The following is a 22,291-nucleotide window of genomic DNA, read 5'->3' on the forward strand; positions in this document are numbered from 1 at the left end:
TTACAGTAGTATTTATTTACACTGTTTTGATGTCAGTGTTCACAATTTTTGCTACATTTGGAGTTTCATAGGAGCTTGTGTACTAGACTGAGAACTGAATAAGCAAATCTAACGGTGATCTGACAAACCTCATTCCTGGCACATTCAGACAAATACTTCTTTGCCAAGCAAAATGAGAAGGCCCAAGAAAGAATATCTTGGTATAAATAATAAACATGGAACTTACTATGCAATTGGAGAAATGGATGCTAACGAAAAGGGAGAAACTGTTTCCAGACCAGTTTAACTGGGATTCTAAACTGGCTGGAGGCTGGTCCATCTGTGGGGAGCCCAAAAGGCATGATTACCAGGCAGGGGAGGCAAGGCCTTGAAATAAGTTCAGAACAACAATTTCAAGAGAGCTCTTCTTCTGGTATGGTAGTACAAACCTCTGAGACTAAACCTCTCACCAATATTAGATATAAACTCTGGTCAAAATAGGAGAATTGCCCCCTGAAGATTCTGGTATTTAAAAATCAAGTAGCTTGTGTAGGAGCAAAAACAAACATGGATGTAACTTCCCTTATTTTGGAAGCTTTTAAAAGAGGGTGGCTTATAGGCACTATGTCCAGGATGTAGGGAAAATGACCTGTATGGTTGTAAAAATATTTTTAAAAATATATTTCATGTGGGATGGTGCAATATTAACTCTATTGATGTGAAAGGTTACTGATGTATATTATAATTCATAAAAACCACTAAAAATAAAGATATAGCTAAAAAGCTATTTGAAATAGAATACTAAAAAGTACTCTAATAATCCAAAATAAAATAGGCAAGATAGAGCAGAAGAACAGAAATCAGAAGGGATAAGCAGAAAACAAATAATTAAATGGTAGGCCTAAATCCATCATGAATTGCATTAAATATTAATGGTCTAATTAACTAGAATGCAGAGATAGTTAGAAAGGATACAAAAGTATATAGTAAGAATAATTCTAATATAATTCCCAAGATTGCCACTCTTCCTTTGAGTACTGGTGTGAACTGTGAATATGATTGATGGATGTTGTATAGCTCAATTGACTTTAAGAAGGGGAGACCATGCTTGGTAAGTCTGAACTAGTCAAATAAGCCCTTGAAAAGGATCAGGCTTTTCCTGAAAAGAGGGATTCTAAGTGTGGGGAATTTGACACAAGGGAGAGTCTAGTTTGCTGGCTTGAAAATGGGAGGAGTCATAGGGGAAGGAAATGGATGGTCTCCAGGAGCTGAGAGTGGATTAGGAGCTAACAAATGGATGTTGTTTCAGGATGCTAAATTTGCTATGCAAATACGATCTACTTTATGATACCTACAAAAGACACAGTTTAGACATAAAAGCCATAGACAAGTAGAAAGTACACACATAAAAATATATTATGCAAATTGAATGGCTATATTAATATCAGACAAAAGGGACCTAAAGATAAGGGGTATTATCAGAGCTATAGAGGGACGTTCATGTGATAAATGCAAAACCGGACAGAATAAAAGGGAAAATTGGAAACTCCCACAACAATAAAAAAATTTTAATATCTCTTCTCAGAAATTGATAGAATTAGGTGAAAAGAATCAGTAAAGTCACAGAAGAGTAAGACATCACTGTCAACTACATTGAACTAATTGTTATTTAGAAAAACACTATACCCAACAACCACAAAGTACATATTCTTTACAGGTTCATGAAAATAGTTCATATGCTTGGACACAAAAATGGTAGGCCTAAGATTTGTCTCAACAAATCTTAAATAAATAAATAATAATAATATTGAATAATAGTAAAGAATATGTTCTCTGACCAAAATATCATTAAATTAGAAATCAACAAAAATATGGTTACTAGGAAACCATCAAATATTTGGAAATTGAATGCACAATCTCAGGATCAAAAAAGAATCACAAGGGAGATTAGAATTTTTTTTTGACCTAAATGATAAAGAAAATTCTGTTTGTTAAAACTTGTGGGGGCAGCCAAAATATAGAAGAAAACTTATAGACCAAATGCTTGTAAAAATCTATGATCTAAAACTCTACCTTTAGAAACTAGAAAAGGGCAAAGTAAATCCAAAGCAAACAGAAGGGGGAAAAAAAAACACACTGTTAGTGCAAAAATTGATAGAATAGAAAACTAAACAGATAATACAGCAAAGGAGCCAAGTTTACTGGAAAGTGAAGTTGGTTCTTTGAAAACAAAATTAATAAAATTGACAAATCTCTATTTAAACTGAGAGAGCGGGGCTGGGGCTGTAGCTCAGTGACAAAGTGCTTGTCTCCCATGTGTGAGGCATTAGGTTCGATCCTCAGCACTACATAAAAATAAATAAAGATACTGTGTGTCCATCTACAACTAAATAAATATTAAAAAATAAACTGAGAGAATGAAGATACAGAGACAGAAAGAGAGACACCGAGAGACTAATACAATTTACCAACATCAGAAATAAATGGTAGGTTATTATCATATATCCAAAATATTAAAGAGATAATAAAATAATACATGAATAACTTAAAGCCAACAATTCTGACCAACTTCAAAGAGATTGATACATTTGTTGCAAAATACAATTTACCAAAATTGACACAAGAAGTAGAAAATCCAAATAGTCTTATGTCTGATAAAGAAAGTAAATTTATTATTAAATATCTTCCCATAAATAAACTCCAGGCCCAGAGTGTTTCACTGGTTAACTCTATGAAACATTCAAGAAGAAGTAATACCAATCTTACACAAACTTTTTCAGAAAATAAAGAAGGAGGCAACATTGCCTAAATTATTTTAAAAGACCAACATAGCCCAGATACCCAAACCTTACAAGGGTATTATTACAAAAACATAAAATTATAGATCAATATCCCTCATAAATATAGTTGAAAAAAATTCTTAAAACTAATACAATTGAACAGTACTTAGAAGGACACCATGACTAATAAGTGTTTATTCAAGGAATATAGATTTGCTGAATGTTTTGAAAAATTGATCAGCCTAATTCACTGTATTAATAGAGTTGAGGAGAAAAGAACACAACTTTTTTAAAAAAAGCTATGAAAAATTCATTTGACAAAACTCAACAATCATTCATGATAAAACTTCTGAATAGCTAGGAAATGAAAGGTTACTCCTTAGTCCATAAAAGATATAAAAGAAGAACCCACAGACAACCTCACATTTAATGGTTTCCACCCTGAGATCTGGAACGAGGCAGGGATGTCTATTTTTCACACTTTTATTCAAAATTACATTGGAAGTCTTACTGAAGTAAAACAAGTAACTGAAATGAAATACCTAAATATCAGAAAATATATAGAACTACCCATACTTGTATAATAAGCATGTGTATCTAGGAAGCAACTATCAGAACTGAGAAGTGAATTTAGCGGTTCAGGTTAAAATGTTTATATACTAAATCAATACTATAGATTGGAAAACAAAACAATTCTTATATAATAGTTCTGACACTTCACAAAGGAAGACAAACCAATGACCAATAAGTACATGAGAAGATGCCTGACATCATTAATTATAAGGAAAGCAAGATTCAAAACAGAATGATACACCGTGTAACTCTCATGAGAATGGCTAAAATGAGAAAGACGGACAATACTAAGTGTTGACAAGAGGAGTATCCAGAACACTCATACATTGCTAGTGAAAATGTAAGACAGTACAGATACTTTGGCGAGCAGTAAGGTAGCAACTTAAAAAGGTAAATTCTTTAGGTATTTAACTAAAAGAAATAAAATTATATGTCTACCTAAAGATGTATACAAGAATATGCATAGCAGACAAATGAATAAGCACAATGTGCATATTTATACAATGGAATTCTATTCAGCAAAGAAAGGAATGAATGATCGATACATGGGACTATATGGAATTTCAAAATCACTATGCTGAGTGAAAGAAGCCGAAGGGGAAAATTGTGCATAAAAACTGTAATTTCAACTGCACATAAATCATTTGTTGTGGTTTCCTAGGGCCACTGTACCAAAATACCACAAACTGGGTAGCTCAAAACAACAGAAATTTATTCCTCTACTGTTCTGGAGACCACAAATCTGAAATAAAGGTGTCCTCAGGACCATGCCTCTTCCAAAGGCTCTAGGGAAGAATCTTTCCTTTCTTCTTACTAGTGCTGGCAGACACTGGCAATCCTTGCCTTTCGGTGACCGGCACCTATCACGACACTAACCTCTGCCTTTGGCGTCACATGACCTTCTTCTTTGTGTCTCTCTACAGTGTCATCAAATCTCTCTCTCTCCATGTAAGGACACCAACCATTGACTTCAGGGCCCACCCTGACCCAGGATGACCTTTTCTTTAGTTGACTACATAGGCAAAAACCTTACTTCCAAAAGTCACATTCACTGGTATTGAGGATTGGCACTCCAATATATGTATATCTCTGGGGGACATAATCTCGGGAACTCACAACAAGGCAGCGGCAGACAAGGCAAAAGGATCTGAGAGCAGACACACCAACATCCGACACATACTGCTTTGGGGGGAAGTGTTAGCAGGGAGGTGTATAGGACCAAGGCAATTAAGAATATTTTCAAGATGTTTTAGCCTTGATTCTGATTTTTATCATGAATAGGAAGAAAAGGTCAGAGGGGGTCCTAGAGAACCAACAGTCATTGGGATATCTGGGGAAGTTTTCTTAGGCCTTTGCTTCCTATAAAGGGTACATGCTCACCTTCAGAGATTCCCCAGGATAAACTTAGCCATCTTCCAGAATCACAGTTTTTTGGGAAAATTTTGAGTAAACACATCTTGATTGCTCCTATCTTAAATAGGTATCATGACAAACATGTGCAGACAGTATCTACTTTTAAAGTAAAATGGTCTTTTTCTGTCTTTTTCATTGGCTTGTCCTTAACACTTAGGACAGAGCAGGGGACCGTCTTGGTGTTCAACCAATGTCATGGGATGAATGGATAAATGGATTTTCTAAGAACAGAATACAGAGTGTCCATGCATTTTAGGCAGCATCATGCCTGGGACATGCGGAGTTTTCGTGCATGGCAGCACTCTAGTTTGACACCCCTTCATGAAGAAGCAGGTTCTAATTCTCTCTCCTTGGCTATGGGATGGATGTGAATGACTTGTCTCTAGCAAAAGAGAATGTGGCATAGATGCTGCTGTTTGACTTCTGAGGCTGGGACGTAGGAGGGGCCACAGTCTTCCCCTGTCTCTCTAATTGCCCTTAGAACCAAGCCACCATGGCTTGAGGAAGCCCAGCTCCACAAAGGGGCCCTTTATGAGTGTTTTGGCTAAAATATCAATTGCAGTTGATCTAGCACTAGCAGACAGACACAAGTGAGTGCACATGCCTTCTAGATGAATCTAGCCCCATCATCCAGAATTTAACTGCATAAAAGACCTGCAGTGAAAACTGCCTGGTTGGGCCCAAACCCCCAGGACAAGGAACGATGATGATAATAAGCGATGGTTGTTGCTTTGAGCCACTAAATGTGCAGTGGCTTCTTGTTATGCAGGAAGAGATAACCTGAGCAGTCAGAAAACAACACTCCAAATCTATGACTTTAAAGTCACTGCTCACAATCTTCCAGACTCCTGAGCCCCTGGCAGGTGACTACTCTCCCTAGCTGGGGAGTGAAGTTCGCAGGGATCCACTTACAGAGCACGTAAGTCTGAAGGGCTTGGTGGGTGTGGTGAAGCTGGCACTGTGAATGGGATCTGGGTACTGGCCGTCATTCCACTGAGCTAAGACCGCATCCTGGTAAATGGTCACTCCGGCCGTATTGAGTGCATCCTCCACTGCGCTTTCCACTGTGTAGTTGTTGATGCAGGTGATGATAGACTCAGGAGGGGGATGCACCAGGTAGATGCAGGTGCCCTTCACACCGATGTGTAAGAGCGTTTCCACAGTGGTGTAAGCATCAATCGTATTCCCATAGACAATGACATTCCCTAGAAAAGGAGGGAAAATGCTAAGATATACAGTTAACGACAACGACTTATTAATCAAATGCTAATAATGCCGAATTGTTCTCTGTAACCCTCTCCTTTTTCAGCTGCAGGAAGCCAGCGGTGTTACCTAGCAACGGCACCAAGATAATTTAGTAAAGAATTGGCACAAAACATCCCACAAAGTAGTCAAGTACTTGTAACGCAGAAGTAGGACATTCATTTATGTCCCTATAATTTGAAAGTTGAAATTATGCTGAATGAAATGGTCTAGAATAAAACCTTTTATCTTGTTTTTGTTCCCTATTTGCTACACTTATTAAGGAAACAAAATTACGAAAGTTTGCAATTCATACTGTGTTCTTCCCTAGAAACTTGAAAGGCCAATGGTAAAAAATATTCATTACATAATGTTACTGATATTTTAATATTTAAATGTTGAACTAGGTTGATTTCAAGGAAAATTTTTTCCTTTTTTTTTTTTAAAAAAAAGAACTAAAGACTAGAAGATTCTGCTTTACAAAAGATAACTTTATGAAGATTCAAATTCTGAATCTTAAAATGTAACGTGTCAAGACTTAGCCAGAGGGACTGAAGGGTATTATTTTGGTCAGCAAACATAAAATCATAAAATAATCTTAAAGGATTTCGTTTATGCAAGAGAATTTTAGTAGTAACGGTCTATTATTTATTTACCTTTCTCAAAAATATTACCGTGGTAATTGCAAATGCTATTCTAATATTATTTCACCAGTTTTAAGATCAATGACACTACAGGGTGAAACACAGTATGACACTGAATTAGCGTTTTTTTACCTTTGCACAAAGAAAGAAAGGTGTAGACTCGCTTTTCAGGTATGTTGTTAACAATCTTACCACGAAATGCATGCTCCCTGCATCTTTCTATTTTGCACTGGTCGCTTAAAGGGTATGAAGAGGAATTTTACAAGTCAAAATAAATGGCAAGAATCTTTATTCAATTTGGTTGAATAAATTATGCAAAACTCAATTTTCATCCAAAATTAATAGGAGGAGTGATGGCTTGTCTCATCTGCTTAGGGAAAATGAGCTAGACTAGCTTTCAGAGGGCGTCTCTGAGGGTGATCACATCTAGAGCTGTCTCCCATTCTCCAGGTCCTTCCCTGTGGAACGTCAGGTGAGCACTGAAGTGAGGGAGTCGAGTTCTGCCTTTCTGTCTTCAGGGGGAGGCTCTGATTTTGTGGCTGTGATTTCCTCCCTCTTCAGATGCTGTACGTCAACATTTCCCAGGGAGATGCATTTTTCTTGGCTGAAAGAGCCAACATTTTGCTTAAATTACTGAGGCTCCCACCTGCTACAAAACATGAATCTTGGCTGTCTGGCACAACAAAGTGTCAGCCTGCCAGGAGAGCCAAAATTTGAACCTAAAACTGTCAAAGGTTTGAGGTCTTCTGCCCTGTTAAAATATGCATGCCAAGACAGTATTCATTTTCAGTTGAACATATTTGAGTGTGTAGGTCTCACACAATTCTGAGTTTGGTATTTTTCCAGTGTCTTCCATATTAGCTGCTAGCAACTGTACTGTGAATAGGGCATATCCACTACAGACTTATGGAAGACTGGAGAGTGCAATGTTGCTGGGGTCTAGTAAACTAACACCTAGCAGGGGTTCCCCATAGATTGTAGGCAGTCCAAGAAGATGATGTTTTTTCCAATTTTAAAACTAATATTTTTTTTAAAGAGAGAGAGAGGGAGAGAGAGAATTTTTTAATATTTATTTTTTTAGTTGTTGGTGGACACAACATCTTTATTTTTATGTGGTACTGAGGATCGAACCCAGAGCCCCGTGCATGCCAGGCAAGCACGCTACTGCTTGAGCCACATCCCCAGCCCCAAAAGTAATATATCTTATAAAACCTTTAATTTTAAGATGAAAGATTTTTGATGCATAGACTAACTTCTAAACAATATTGGTTATTGTTGAGTAGTCAACTTTCTGTAGCTGTGACAAAATGCTAGAGAAAATCAACTTAAGAGGAGTTAAGTTTTATTTTGGCTTGCAGTTTCAGGGTTTCACTTGGCCCCATGGTCATTTGGTCCCTTCCATGGTCACTTGGCTCCATTGCTTTTGGTCCTGTGGTGAGACCAAAGGTGGGGTGTGTGGTGGTGGAACAAAGTTGCTTGCTTCATGGTGGCCAGGAAACAAAGACAGAGATTGGAAGGGGCCAGGGTTCCAATGTCCCCTTCAATGTGTGGCATACCCCACAGTGACCTAACTTCCTTCCACTAGACACTACTCTAAAGGTTCCACCACCTCCAATAGCATCATAGGCTGGTGACCAAGCATTTAGCATATGGACCTTTGGGTGGACATTTAATTTCCAATCCACAGCAACTCTCTTCAATTTGAAATAAGATTCCCTAACAAAAAAATATGAGACGTTGGTTATCATAACAATCAGCTATTGCCATAATAATTCTGTGTAACAAATCACCCCCCAATTCAGTGTCCAACAACAATAAGCATGTCATTTGTTGGCACACGTGTCTGAGGCAGGCTGATGTCAGCCACTCTGGCTCCAAGGTGTGGTTGGTTGGACTCTACAACAATGCGGGTTTCATCCTCCTTGGACTGACAGCTATTCAAGGCATATTCTATTTATGGCCATGTGCAACTGTAAGCACAATTGTTCTGGCATATTTTGAGCCTCTGCTTACACCACCTCTACCAGCATTCCATGGACCATGGCTGCACCCATGGCCAAGGGAGCCAGAAAGTACACTCTATCCCCACAGTGGGGGAGGGGGATGAATATTTGTTGAACAAAAGTCCAAACCATCATATTCTTATATTAAATAACTGCCTATATGATTTCACCAAACACTCTTCATTTAAACATGCTTCATGAGATTATTCATATTTATCTCGTTACTCATGTAGTAGAATCTCACTACGATAACAAACTCATGTAATAAAATTGGCCCATTCCTCTTTACCTGCTCAATCTTCTGCTTTTTAAATGTCTCCTCTTTATGGGAGATTATTCTTTCCATTATTTTCCTGCAATTGTGAGTGGTTTTTACATAATTTTTCACTTTTACTGCCGTAGTCCAGCTGGGCAAAATAACCGAGAGGTGACAAGCAACTTGAAAGTTGAAGCGGGAACTGCTTTATTGCAGAGAAACTCAGTGGGAACTGAGCGGGCACTCAAGGTAGCGAGAGCCGCTTCTCTGCGGGACAGCAGAGGTACATATACCCAACTAATTACACACAGCTTAACTTAATTAACATCATCTAGATACAGCAGTCAGCCAATAAGGAATCCTCGTCATCTTAATGGCTCGCTGGCGTTACTTCACAAGCCACTCCTCCTGGCAAACTACCAGGCGCTATCTTGACTTGATTTGCATCCCCAACATTTTACTTTGCAAAGAATTTCTAGACTCAGTTCAAATTTAGCTTGTAACTGTAATATGCCAGGCACAAAGACAGCACTTTTATATATAATTCTTCTTCTTCATCATCATCATTCAATAACATTTGAGAACCACGAACCATAACATTAGCTTTACTCAAATATCTATTAATAGGGCTGGGGCTGGGGCTCAGTGATAGAGCCAGAGTGGTAGTGACACACGTGAGGCACTGGGTTTGATCCTCAGCACCACCTAAAATTGAAATAAAGGTATTGTATCCACCTACAAAAAAATACATTAAAATTAAAAAGAAATCCATTAATAACTTTTTCTTGTAAAAATGAAGCACCCACTTAAAAATAATGACTTTCCCCCCCATAAACTACAAGCATGGCAAAAATTCATGGACTAACCATAGCTTTATTTTTATGTGCCCAACCCCTTACAAAAATTAGTAGGCAAAGGTTTTGTTTGTTTGTTTGTTTGTTTTTTTGTATGGGGATTTTGCCCAAGGATGCTTTGCCACTGAGCTATATCCCTAGTTATTTTTTATATTTATTTTGAGACAGGGTCTTGCTAAGTTGCTAAGCCTGGACTTGAACTAGTGATCCTCCTGCCTCAGTCTCCCGAGTCACTGGGATTATAGGCATGTGCCTTGGTGCCTGGCTTAGACATTGACTTTGATGACTCACTTGGGATAAAAAAAAATCAACCTAGGCATAACGGTATGGTTACTTATATTCATCAGAGTAACTTTCCTAGCTTGGATGAGTTGTGTTTTCAAACCCCCATATCAAGACCCCACCACAGCCTGCTCACAGGCACAATTGGGCCCCCAGCAAATAGTCCAGCCTCCAGCCAGATTAGGCTCTAGCAGGTGCCTGCGTGGTGTCTATCTTTCCTTCTGCTGTGGTTTAATTATGGTTTGTCCCCACAGAACTCATGGTTAGGTTTGATCAATGTGGCAACACTGGGAGATGGGCCCAGTGGAAGGTGCTTGGATCACAGGGGCAGACAATGCCTTTCTTGGGAATGAGTTAACCATGTGGAAGTCCATCTCCTTTGTCTTTCACACTTGCCCACTTGTGCTTCCACTTTCTGTCATGAGTTGAAGGAACACAAGGCCTTCACCAGATGTAGTCATCCAATCTTGGTTTTAGAACTATGAGTCCAAATAAACCTCTCTATTCTTTATAGATTACCCAGTTTCAGGTGTTCTGTTATAGCAACAGAAAATGGACGAAGATATCTTTCTAGTACACACCATGGTCTATATACATATCTAGGCTTCTCTGTGAGATGACTTCTTTGGACTATAAGGTCCACATTCAACTTTCCAGTTATCCCTGGAGCCTTTCACAGGGCGTGGTCTACAGAAGATACGGCAGAATGCTTCCTGATTGGATATATGGATGAATGTTTGAGATTTTTCAGGCTGCTGACCCAAGACTTTCCCCTTGCTAACTGGACCATGTTTGTGCCCTCAGATTGACCTCAGAGTGGCTAGATGATTCCACTACATATTTTTACTTCACATGATACATAAAGGACATATTCACCATTAAGTCAGCATTATCAGAAATATCCAATCACCAGATTGGTCGTATACTTTGGTTTGTAAGATAGAAATATGTACCACTTAGCCTTAGGTTTGGTTTTTAGGTGTGCAGTATAGCTCATAATCCTACAGGATCCCAAATGTGACAAAAGTCATGTGTGTGCCTACAACAGATTGCAGTTATAAAACAGGACTCCTGCCATATTGGTGGCATTTAAACTCAGGGAAGTAATAAATCATATCTTTAATGTGCTATTTAAGGAAAGGCAGATTTGAATAGTTACAAGGACAGTTTTTGTAAAAGCTCAAAAGGGAACTTCTGGGAGTTTTTAGAATTTCGAGAGGTTCATGGCTCTGGCTTCCTTTTAGATGAACATTGGATTTTGGATGATAGGGCATTCTTACGTTTCATATGGAGGTTAGCAGTCATGCAACTGTTATTCACAGTGATCGATTTTGAGCTGTTGGAAGGAAATGGAGAGAGAAAGAAAGGGGGGGGGTACACACGGAGAGAGGAACAGTGAGAAAGACTCAGAGAAAGAGATTTTCCTCAATTCCTGAGTTAAAATTAAAAGGAAGAATTTAAAGTCAGGTGAAGTCAAGTGGCTGCTGAAAGTGGAGGTGGGATGTCCTCAGGGTTTTGGTGGACAAAGACAGGAAGAGGGGCCAGCACCTAGGCTTTGCCTAAGAGAGATGTGGGTGCTGACTCTTGTGTGCTAGCCAGTGTGTGCAGGGGGCAGATGGGGTTCCACTGCCACAAGGCACCCTGGAGGCCATAGAGAGGGGGTGAAAAAGCTGGGGGGGAGGTGTGGCCCAAGACAGGTTCCTCTTTGATAGCAGGCTTTGAACAAGCCAGAGAAGTTCCATTAGTTAAAGATGAATGAATCCGTGTATTTGCCCCACCCCAGTGCTTCATGGAGTCCTTAGGAGGAGGGGACACACGGCAGGGGGTTCCTTTACATAATCAGGGTGTCATACACGCTGTTTTGAAGTCTGTATGTGAACGTGGTGGAAAGAGAGTAGGACTTGCCCTGAATATCACTTTTATGCTAAAAGATCTGGGCACTGTCTCCTTCCTGGCACAGCTGATTCGACAGATAAGCAACGACTGGTTTTTTTACCCTTGATCCAATAGGTGACAGAGATAAAGGGTGAGCTGCCCTACTTTCAAATGGCAAATGATAACAGATGATTAGAGCGCTCTGGGCGAATTCATAATAAAGGATAATGGAGTACAACCATAGCAGTTTTCATGGAAGGCCAACTTTTGTTGCTTCTTTTAGGGAATAAATTATGCATTACTGAGATGACGGATCTGAAAGGGGACGCAGGGTCCAAGGAGGGCGCTGGCAAAGACCTTGCCATAAAAGCTCCCACAGTGAACTGGCAGGAGGGAACAGCCAAGTCCTTCTCTCATGGCTGAGCTGCAGCCGCCTTTCAAAAGAAACCTGGAAGGGCACCTCCAACAGGAGGGAGGGGCTTCAGGGTCCACAGCCCAGCTGGGGAGAAAGCAGGAAGAGATGGTGCAATCCTGTCAATTCCCCACCTCAGAAGACGGGGCCATCTTAAAATGCCTGTGTCAATGGAAAGGTGATCTTTTTGCTTTCTGATAACGTCTAAAGGTGGAAATGAACAACATGCTAGCAACATTGACAGTGACCAGCTAAACAAGGTGATCGCACTTTAAAATTTCAGCTGTGGCCAGGTTCAGAGTCCTCTTGCATTTATGTTCATGGGGGTGGGAGATGTCAGATTCATCATCCTGGTTCCTGAATGTAGCCAATCACTGTTTCAGGTGAAGTTTCAGTTTAAAGGTAAAATGACGGTAGAACTGGAAAGCTGAGTAGATCACTATTACATTCGAAAAACAAAATACAGTGTTTTTTTTTTTTTGGTGTGTGTGTGTGTGTGTGTGTAGGAATGCTGGGGATTGAACTTCAGGGCGCTGTACTCCTGAGCTACATCCCCTGTCCCTTTTACTTTTTTCAGACCGTTTTGCCAAGTTGCCCAGGTGGGCCTCCAACATGGGATCCTCCTGCCTCAGCCTGCTGAGTTGCTGGAATAATAGACGTGCTCCACAGCGACTGGTTAATGTTTTTAAAGTAATAGATTTACCCTAAAAGTAATAGCACAGCCTTCTTAAGACGTTATATATTAGATGCCAGAAAGGCACTTTATTTTTTTTGAGCTGAGCGCTTTCACTTTCAACCACTAGGAAAATGTGCTTTGCTGCCATTTCATGATGATGCTCAGGACTTTAAAGATGAAGGATTCTTCCAGAAGAAAACCGCAACTTAGAAAAAAGGGAAGAACTTTCTGATCTGGTGATTTGGCCGTGAAATTAGATCCCAAGGATATAAGAAGTAAAGTTAAGGATTTAATGCACACAGATATTAATATGAACTTTTTACTTCAGAGTTATTATATTTTAAGACCAGAGAAAACAAGAATTATATGCTACATCTTATAGTTGTGTTTTTTATTGTGTCTGTGACTATTTACCTAGTTCATTGTATTTTAACAATTACTTAAGAGTTCCCTTTTCTATTTCAAAAGAAATTATTCAGTGGTTATGTATGACCTCATTCATCCTCAGATCAGGCCCATAAAATAGATTTGATTATTTTCTCCAGAAAATTGGGCACAGAGAGGTTAAGTGATGAGCTAAAGTTCACACAGCTACGTCAGCAGCATTAGAAACCAGTGAGCCTGGTTTCAGAACCAGCACTCACCCACTGCCTACACTTGCAGATGGATACATAATATGAGACTAAAAAGTACTCCAATTTTATCTGGATAAGTATCTTTTAGTAAATTACCAGATAATGAAAATACATCCTAGGATATTAATAAATCATAAGATGGACACTCACTTTAAAAGCATATCATGCTCACAAATAGTTTTATAAGTCAAAGCATTAGATTTCTGTGACCCAGTCCTGACCTAAACCATTTCACTCCACCAAATAAAAAAGGGAAGAATAGTTACAACCTAACAAAGGCTTTGTTGGTGACTCATGCACTGGAATTTTAATGTTATACTTTTCCTACAAACATGCTTTTAATAAGGCAGTAAACTGTATTTAGCTAAAGATGAAAATAATTGATCCATTTTGAGCCATTAAAGCGGCTTTATTTATTTATTTTTTTACTTCACTTTCACCCTACTCTTCATTTTCATGGAAAGTACAGAGGTAATAGCAGATGAATTTCAATTAGTTTCAATTAATGCCATAAACTGTGCTAATGTATCAGGTTGCTGGGTTATATCAGAATCTGCCCCCCTCCCACACTCCCCCAGAAGAACACTCCAGGTTTTGTTTGCAGCTGAAAGCAGCGTTTGAGCCTGTGACGTCACCCATTCTCCAGGACATTGGAGCAGTTCTAATAGTTTAGGGTAATTTACATCCATAAACCCATCCATCTCCAGAGCCCAGAAAACAGTACCCTTTAGCCTGGACTAATTCCATCACAGTGCAACTGCGGTCTCCTTCGGAAGCAGAGGGCTATGAGATAAAATAGTAATTAGGGGGAAGGGTCCCACTTTGGGTAGTGTCTGCGTATTTACAATGGGCAGAAATTCAGAAGAGAGTCAGCTCTCTCCTAGGAGCATTCAACGTGCCTGCTACCTGGCATCCACCATCCTTCTAGAACAATCTCTCTGTGGTTGTCGGGGAACCTCATCTTGTCCCTGTGCTTCAGTGAAATCAAGACTGGCATCTCCCAGGACTCAGGGCGTGGTTCCCAGATGGGAAGGACACCCAGTTCACAGCCAATTCTTTCAAAAAGGGCACTATCTTTGGTTACCTCTTCCTCTCCCTCAAGAAACTATGTAGAAAGCGGGGAAATAGCACTGACGGAGTAAAGGTGAAATTATTATGAAAAACACTCACATTCCTTCTGGCATTCTTAGGGTGACACGGAGAGAAGACAAGGACTGAAATGTCCAACAGCAGTAATAGCTTCTCCAGTCTTTCAAATGAGCAGGATCGCGGCCCCATTCGTTATTTTGCATGACGTGCCAGACGTCCAGTTTCTGGTTTCTGATACCACCGCCCCCCAACTGACTTGGAAATAAGCTAGAAGCAGCTGTGCCCTCAGGACCACCAAATGGAGCAAAGGTGGCCACTTCCAACCATCAAGGTGTCCACAGCTGCCCACGCCCAATGGGCAGTGGCCTGGAACTCGCTCTTTTCAGATCCCCTTCTCTCTGCTGGCATGGGTGCGCCAGAGGGAAGGTCGCCTTCTTGAAGGCTGTTTCATGCCCAGGGTCAGCCCTCTGGCTTTCTCCCTTCACTGGGTCCTCATTTTCTAAAAAGGAACCAGGTCAACTTGGCCGGCCCCCTTGAGGGCCTCCAGAGTCTGCCTCCCGTCGGCTCCTCTGCCTCTCTCCCCCACTGCTGCCCTACACAGATGTGTTGTCCAGTCCAACTGCTGGCCCACTGTCTTTTGGAAACAGATCAAACTCCTCCAATCTCCTTCTCGGTTTGCTTCTCTTGCCCTCCTTTAAAGCTAAGCTCAAATCCTTCTGGGGGAGCCTTCTTCAACCGTCCCAGCCTCGAGGGCTCTCCATGAAGGCCATGAGATATCCTCGACTTCTCTTCCACCCTGTTGATGGGGAGTTGAGACGGACACTCTGGGGAAGCTTCAGTGTGTAGCAGGAATTTCATCACATGTAGTAGTGATGGCAGTGTAGGCCCCCCTTATCTACTGGACCATGTTCTAGGACCCCCAGTGGATGCCTGAAACCACAAAGAGTACCATATACTGTTTTTTTTTTTTTACAAAGCACACAGACCTATGGCATCCTTTTACCATTAAAGAATTCACTTTGTGGCTTTCTTTTTTTTTAAAGTCAATTTACTTTTTTTTTTTTTTAGTTGTTGTTGGACACACATGCCTTTGTTTTATTTATTTTTATGTGGTGCTGAGGATGGAACCCAGTGCCTCACACGTGCTAGGGCAAGTGCTCTACCACTGAGCCACAACCCCATTCCCACTTTGTGGCTTTTCTTTGGAAAAACTTAGTTATAAACATCACTACTCTTGCACTTTAGGGTCATTATTAAGTAAAACAAGGGTTACTTGAATGGAAGTACTGTGATACTACAATAGGAGATCTAAAAACTGAGAAAGCTAAGTAGCTAACAGGTGGGTAGTCTATATAGTGTGGATACACTGGACAAAAGGATGATTCACATCCCAGGTGGGATAGCTCAAGATTTCATTAGGCTACTCAGAACAGCATACAGGTTATAACTTATAGATTTGATTTTTTTCTGGAATTTTTCATTCAATATTCTCAGACCATTTAACTATTTGCATATAATACTTCTACTTGGTTATGAGTAACTGCAATCTTGGAAAGTGAAATGGTGGAAAAGGGGAGAGGGGAGGGACTATTGTAATGCTAATAACAACTTCTATATCTGAGACACTGTCCTGAATATAGAATACATGTCATATCTCATTGATCTCATTGGATCCTCCCAGCAAACCACTTGAGGAAGATATTGTCCAGAATCTGGAACCTGAACTACAAAGCCTTATGTCATTCATAATGAAGATCTTAGTTCATTCTTCTCAGTCAGTAGGTTAAAAGAAAGCCATCAGGGCTGGGGCTGGGGCTCAGTGGTGGCACACTTGCCTGCCATGTGTGTGGCACTGGGTTCGATTCTCAGAACCATATATAAATAAATAAATAAAATAAAAGTCTACCAATAACTAAGAAAATATGAAAGAAAGAAAGAAAGAAAGAAAGAAAGAAAGAAAGAAAGAAAGAAAGAAAGCTATCAACCTCATTCCAGGGCTCTCCTGTCTTCATCTTGATGGGTTATCAATTTCCAGGTCAGGTTGAGGGTTAGAAGTTTTTATAGGACAAAACTTTGGGGGGGGGAGGAAAAGAGTTGCATTCTAAGTTATTTCCACTCACATTCAACAAAATATTTATTGAGCATCACCTACTAACAGGCACAGTGCTAGACACAGTTGAGATAAATTAGAACTGCAATTGTCAAAGAAATGGCTTGGAGTTTCAGCAAAGTATGGCACTCTAGACATCTTAGAAATAACGCTGCTGTGACAATTATTTTCCTTACAAAATGTGGTTCTGGAAAGACCACTAGGTCTTCCACAGTGTTAGAGGGATTTGAAAGTCCACTGTGAAACTTGAGTATTACACTCAGAAGTCTCAGTTAGCACTTGAGATCGTCCCTGTGATATGGCATGGATGTGGATTTCCATGTTCATCTCCCCCAGATGATAACCAGATTTTTTCCACTTGCCAGGAAAGCACAGGTGTGTTTAGGAGGCTCTACTTGGCGACCTGCTCTCTAGCGGGGTTCTTCTCAGTGCCGTATTTCCTGGAAACCCTCATGGGTACAGTTCTGTTGTTGGTTCTTGGCTCTCAAGTGTGGATGGGCTTTCTGTAGTATTTGAGTGACTCACCCAGGCTCACTTTTTTCTGGGATTTGTACTGGGCTCCAATGATGCTGTATTGTAGGGTCTGGGGAGGGAAGTGATGGAGGAGGGGGATGTAGGGCATGTGGGGGCACAAGAAAACAACAGGAAAATAACTACAAGAGTAAGATCTGATGGGACTAATTAAAGTCATGTCTGAATATGACTCAAATTATAGAAAAGCTACAAAGAGAGTTTCCTTAAGTCTGGAGGTAATATTTTTCTTCCTAACTTTTCTCACATAAGAAGTCATTTGAAAAGGCTTTTACACAGAGTTAACTTGACTGGATCAGGTTTCTCAGATGGCTCCCAGAGTCTGGTCTCAGTGTCTGAGTGTTAAGTACACCTACTTGGGAGGCACTCTGGGGGATCATCAAGCACCAGACATGGGGAAAACTGCCTACACTTAAGACAAGAAACTAATTTCCACATACTTCTTTTATTCTCTCTGTTCAGTGGTCAAAACCAGGCACTCAGATGGTGGCTGATGAGAGACATTCTTACGTCTTGAAAAAGCACCACAGCACCACCATCTTTAACAACTAGTCCAATCCACAAAATCGCGCTGATGCTCTTTCCCCACCCAAGAACCAAGAAAACAAATGAGAAAACACCCCAAGGGGACCATAGTGTGTCTCGTTTTGGGATTTCTAAGTTCTCTGCTATCAACATCCAACCTTCAGAGCTTGCATTGCCACTTTTGAAGGCTCTTCTCTTGATCAAAATGCTCCTCAGTCCTAACACCCTAAAACATTCAAAGTTCAGGGATTCAAAGTGCACTGGATTGGGCACTGTCCTAAGACGTATTGTGCATTTTGTACTGAACTTTTGTGCTTTTAGGAAGTTTAAACTGCATTTTGAGTCTGGACTTGATGCAGGGTAATGCCTTGCTCCAAATTCTATGGATAAAAGCAGGGTTCTGCAAACATGGCTTGTCACCTATTCTTGCAAATTTTGTAAAGTTCTATTGGCACATGGCCATGCCCACTCGTTTCTGTACGCTCTGTGGTGGCTTTCCTACTGTGATGGCATAGATAAATGGCTATGGCAGGGATTGTACGGCCTTCAAAGTCTAAAATATTTGTAGTTTATAATGAAAGTTTTCTGACCTCCTGGATTTGGTAATCTCCTGGATTACAGAATTTTTAAAGTGTGTATAGGCCATGGACAGTTGCCAAAGAAAGAAGTTAAAGAATGAATAAAATGTTGAAACAGATTTGAACATATATAGACAGAAAACTGAAAATAATATCAAGCCCTGATACAAATACAAAAATATTTCACTACAAAGTTTAAATCTGGGTTGCTGGTATATATATTCCCATATATCCCACCTCTACTCGAAGGTTCCAAATCCTGTTGGTTTTATGTCTGATTCCTGTCCAACCTTTAAGTTATTTTGCATTTCAGACATCCTTCTGTCCTCACAAATATGGGAAGCTTCCAAAAAATGTGTTGTGAACTAGTATACTCTTGAATTTAAAAATATAACAAGGAAAGCATTAAAGACAAAATTACAGATCAACCTTATTTATAAATTAAGAGGGAAACAGCCTATATAGTATTAGCAAATGGAATCCAGCAATGTATTAAATGCTATTTAATGCCCTTTAAAAATTTTTAAATGTAGTCAACTAGAAACTTTTTTGGGGGGTAGTGGGTACAGGGGATTGAACTCAGGGGCACTCAACCACTGAGCCACATCTCCAGTCGTATTTTATATTTTATTTAAAGACAGGGTCTCATTGAGTTGCTTAGCATGTCACTATTGCCAAGGCTGGCTTTGAACTCGTGGTCCTCCTGTCTCAGCCTTCTGAGGCACTGGGATTACAGGCATGTGCCACCATGTGCCTGGAAACTAGTAACTTTTTTAAAAATTTAATTTAATTTTTAAAATTTTAATTTGTTATATATGAAAACAGAATGCATTACAATTCATATTACACAGAGAGCATAATTTTTCAGTCTCTGGTTGTACACAAAGTAGAGTCACATCCTTTGTGTCTTCATACATGTACTTAGGGTAATGATGACCATTGCATTCCACCATCTTTCTTACCCCTATATCACTCCCTGTCACTCCCTCCCCTTTTCCGCTTTGGCCTATCTAGAGTTCATCTAATCCTCCCATCCCTGCCTGCCACAGCATATTATGAATCAGCATCCTTACATCAGGGAAATCATTCGGCATTTGTTTTTTTGGGGGGGAATGGCTAATTTCACTTAGCATTATATTTTCCAGCTCCATTCATTTACTTGCAAATGCCATGATTTTATTCTCTTTTACTGCTGAATAATATTCCATTGTGTATATACACCACAGTTTCTTTATCCATTCATCTACTGAAGGGCATCTAGGTTGGTTCCACAGTTTACCTATTGTGAATTGTGTTGCTATAAACATTGATGTGGCTGTGTCCCTGTAGTATGCTGTTTTTAAGTCCTTTGGGTATAGACTGAGGAGAGGGATACCTGGGTCAAATGGTGGTTCTATTCCCAGTTTTTCAAGAAATCTTCATACCGCTTTCCAGATTGGCTGCACCAATTTGCAGTGCCACCAGCAATGTATGAGTGTGCCTTTTCCCCACATCCTCACCTGCACTTATTGTTGTTTGTATTCTTTTTTTTTCTTTCTTTCTTTTTTTTTTTAATTGTTGGTCGTTCAAAACATTACATCTAACTTGATATATTTCACAGTTTGATTCAAAAGGGTTATGAACTCCCATTTTTACCCCGTATACAGATTGCTGAATCACATCAGTTACATCAATTACATTTCCATTGATTTACATATTGCCATTCTAGTGTCTGATGAATTCTGCTCTCTATCCTATTCTCTACTATCCCCCCTCCCCTCCTCTCCCCTCCCCTCTTCTCTCTCAACCCCCTCTACTGTAAAACACTTCTTCCACTTGTATTATTCTTTCCTTACCCCTCACTTCCTCTTGTATGTAATTTTGTATAACCCTGAGGATCACCATCCCTTTCCATGCAATTTCCCTTCTCTCTCCCTTTCCCTCCCCCCTCTCATCCCTATTAATGTTGATCTTCTTCTCCTGCTCTTCGTCCCTACTCTGTCCTTAGTTACTCCCCTTATATCAAAGAAGTCATTTGGCATTTGTTTTTTAAGGATCGGCTAGCTTCACTTAGCATAATCTGCTCTAATGCCATCCATTTCCCTCCGAATTCTATGATTTTGTCATTTCTTAATGCAGAGTAATACTCCATTGTGTATAAATGCCACATTTTTTTTATCCATTCATCTATTGAAAGGCATCTAGGTTGGTTCCACAATCTTGCTTATCGTGAATTGTGCTGCTATGAACATTGATGTAGCAGTGTCCCTGTAGCATGCTCTTATTAGGTCTTTGGGGAATAGACCGAGAAGGGGAATAGCTGGGTCAAATGGTGGTTCCATTCCCAGCTTTCCAAAAAATCTCCATACTGCTTTCCAAATTGGCTGCACCAATTTGCAGTCCCACCAACAATGAACCAGTGTACCCTTTTCCCCACATCCTCGCCAGCACTTGTTGTTGTTGGACTTCATGATGGCTGCCAATCTTACTGGAGTGAGATGGTATCTTAGGGTGGTTTTGATTTGCATTTCTCTGACTGCTAGCGATGGTGAGCATTTTTTCATGTACTTATTGATTGATTGTATGTCCTCCTCTGAGAAGTGTCTGTTTAGGTCCTTGGCCCATTTGTTGATTGGGTTATTTGTTGTCTTTTTTTCTAATTTTTTGAGTTCCTTGTATACTCTGGATATTAGGGCTCCATCTGAAGTGTGAGGAGTAAAGATTTGTTCCCAGGATGTAGGCTCCCTATTTACCTCTCTTATTGTTTCTTTTGCTGAGAAAAAACTTTTTAGTTTGAGTAAGTCCCATTTGTTGATTCTAGTTGTTAACTCTTGCGCTATGGGTGTCCTATTGAGGAATTTGGAGCCCGACCCCACGGTATGTAGATCATAGCCAACTTTTTCTTCTATCAGACGCCGTGTCTCTGTTTTGATATCAAGCTCCTTGATCCATTTTGAGTTAACTGTTTGTATTCTTAATTGCTGCCATTCTGACTGGAGTCAAATGAAATCTTAGAGTAGTTTTGATTTGCATTTCTCTAATTGCTAGAGATGTTGAACATTTTTTCATATATTTGTTGATTTCATATATTTGTTGATCTTCTTCTGAGAAGTGTCTGTTCAGTTCCTTGGCTCACTTATTGATTGGGTTATTTGTTTCTTTGGTGTTATGATTTTGAGTTCTTTATATGTCCTAGAGATTAGTGCTCTATCTGACGTGCATGTGGTAAGAATTTGTGATAAGAGCCGCATAGTAGGCTCTCTATTTACCTTACTGATTATTTCTTTTGCTGAGATGAAGCTTTATAGTTTGAATCCATCCCATTTACTGATTCTTGATATTAATTCTTGTGCTACAGGAATCTTATTAAGGAAGTTGGGGCCTAATCTGACATGATGGAAATTTGGGCCTACTTTTTCTTCTAATTGACTCAGCATTTCTGGTTTAATTCCTAGGTCCTTGATCCACGTTGAGTTTTGTGTATGGTGAGAGATAGGGGTTTCATTTCATTTTGTTGCATACGGATTTCCAATTTTCCCAGCACCATTTATTGAAGAGGTCATTTTTTTCTCCAATGTACATTTTTGGCACCTTTGTCAAATATAGGATAACCGTAATTATGAGGGTTAGTCTCTGTGTCCTTTATTCTGTATCATTGGTCTACCAGTCTGTTTTGGTGCCAATACCATGCTGTTTTTCTTACTATTGTTCTGTAGTATAGTTTAAGATCTGGTATAGTGATACCACCTGCTTCACTCTTCTTGCTAAAGATTGCTTTAGCTATTCCGGGTCTCTTATTTTTCCAGATGAATTTCATGATTGCTTTTTCTATTTCTGTGAGGAATGCCATTGGGA

General features: G+C 39.8%; 1 protein-coding gene across 4 annotated transcripts in view; it reads right to left on the reverse strand.

Annotated features, from left to right (window-relative positions):
- Cfap61 (cilia and flagella associated protein 61) overlaps positions 1–22,291 on the reverse strand; it is a 251,648-nt gene that overhangs the window by 65,357 nt on the left and 164,000 nt on the right. For all 4 annotated transcript variants that reach the window (XM_021723124.3, XM_005320425.4, XM_040275760.2 and 1 more), the window contains one exon: positions 5,658–5,950. In XM_021723124.3, coding sequence (XP_021578799.2) covers positions 5,658–5,950 — 293 coding nt within the window. The remainder of the gene's footprint in view (positions 1–5,657; positions 5,951–22,291) is intronic.

Source organism: Ictidomys tridecemlineatus, chromosome 5 (assembly GCF_052094955.1).
Source record: "Ictidomys tridecemlineatus isolate mIctTri1 chromosome 5, mIctTri1.hap1, whole genome shotgun sequence".
Classification (NCBI taxonomy): Eukaryota; Metazoa; Chordata; class Mammalia; order Rodentia; family Sciuridae; genus Ictidomys; species Ictidomys tridecemlineatus.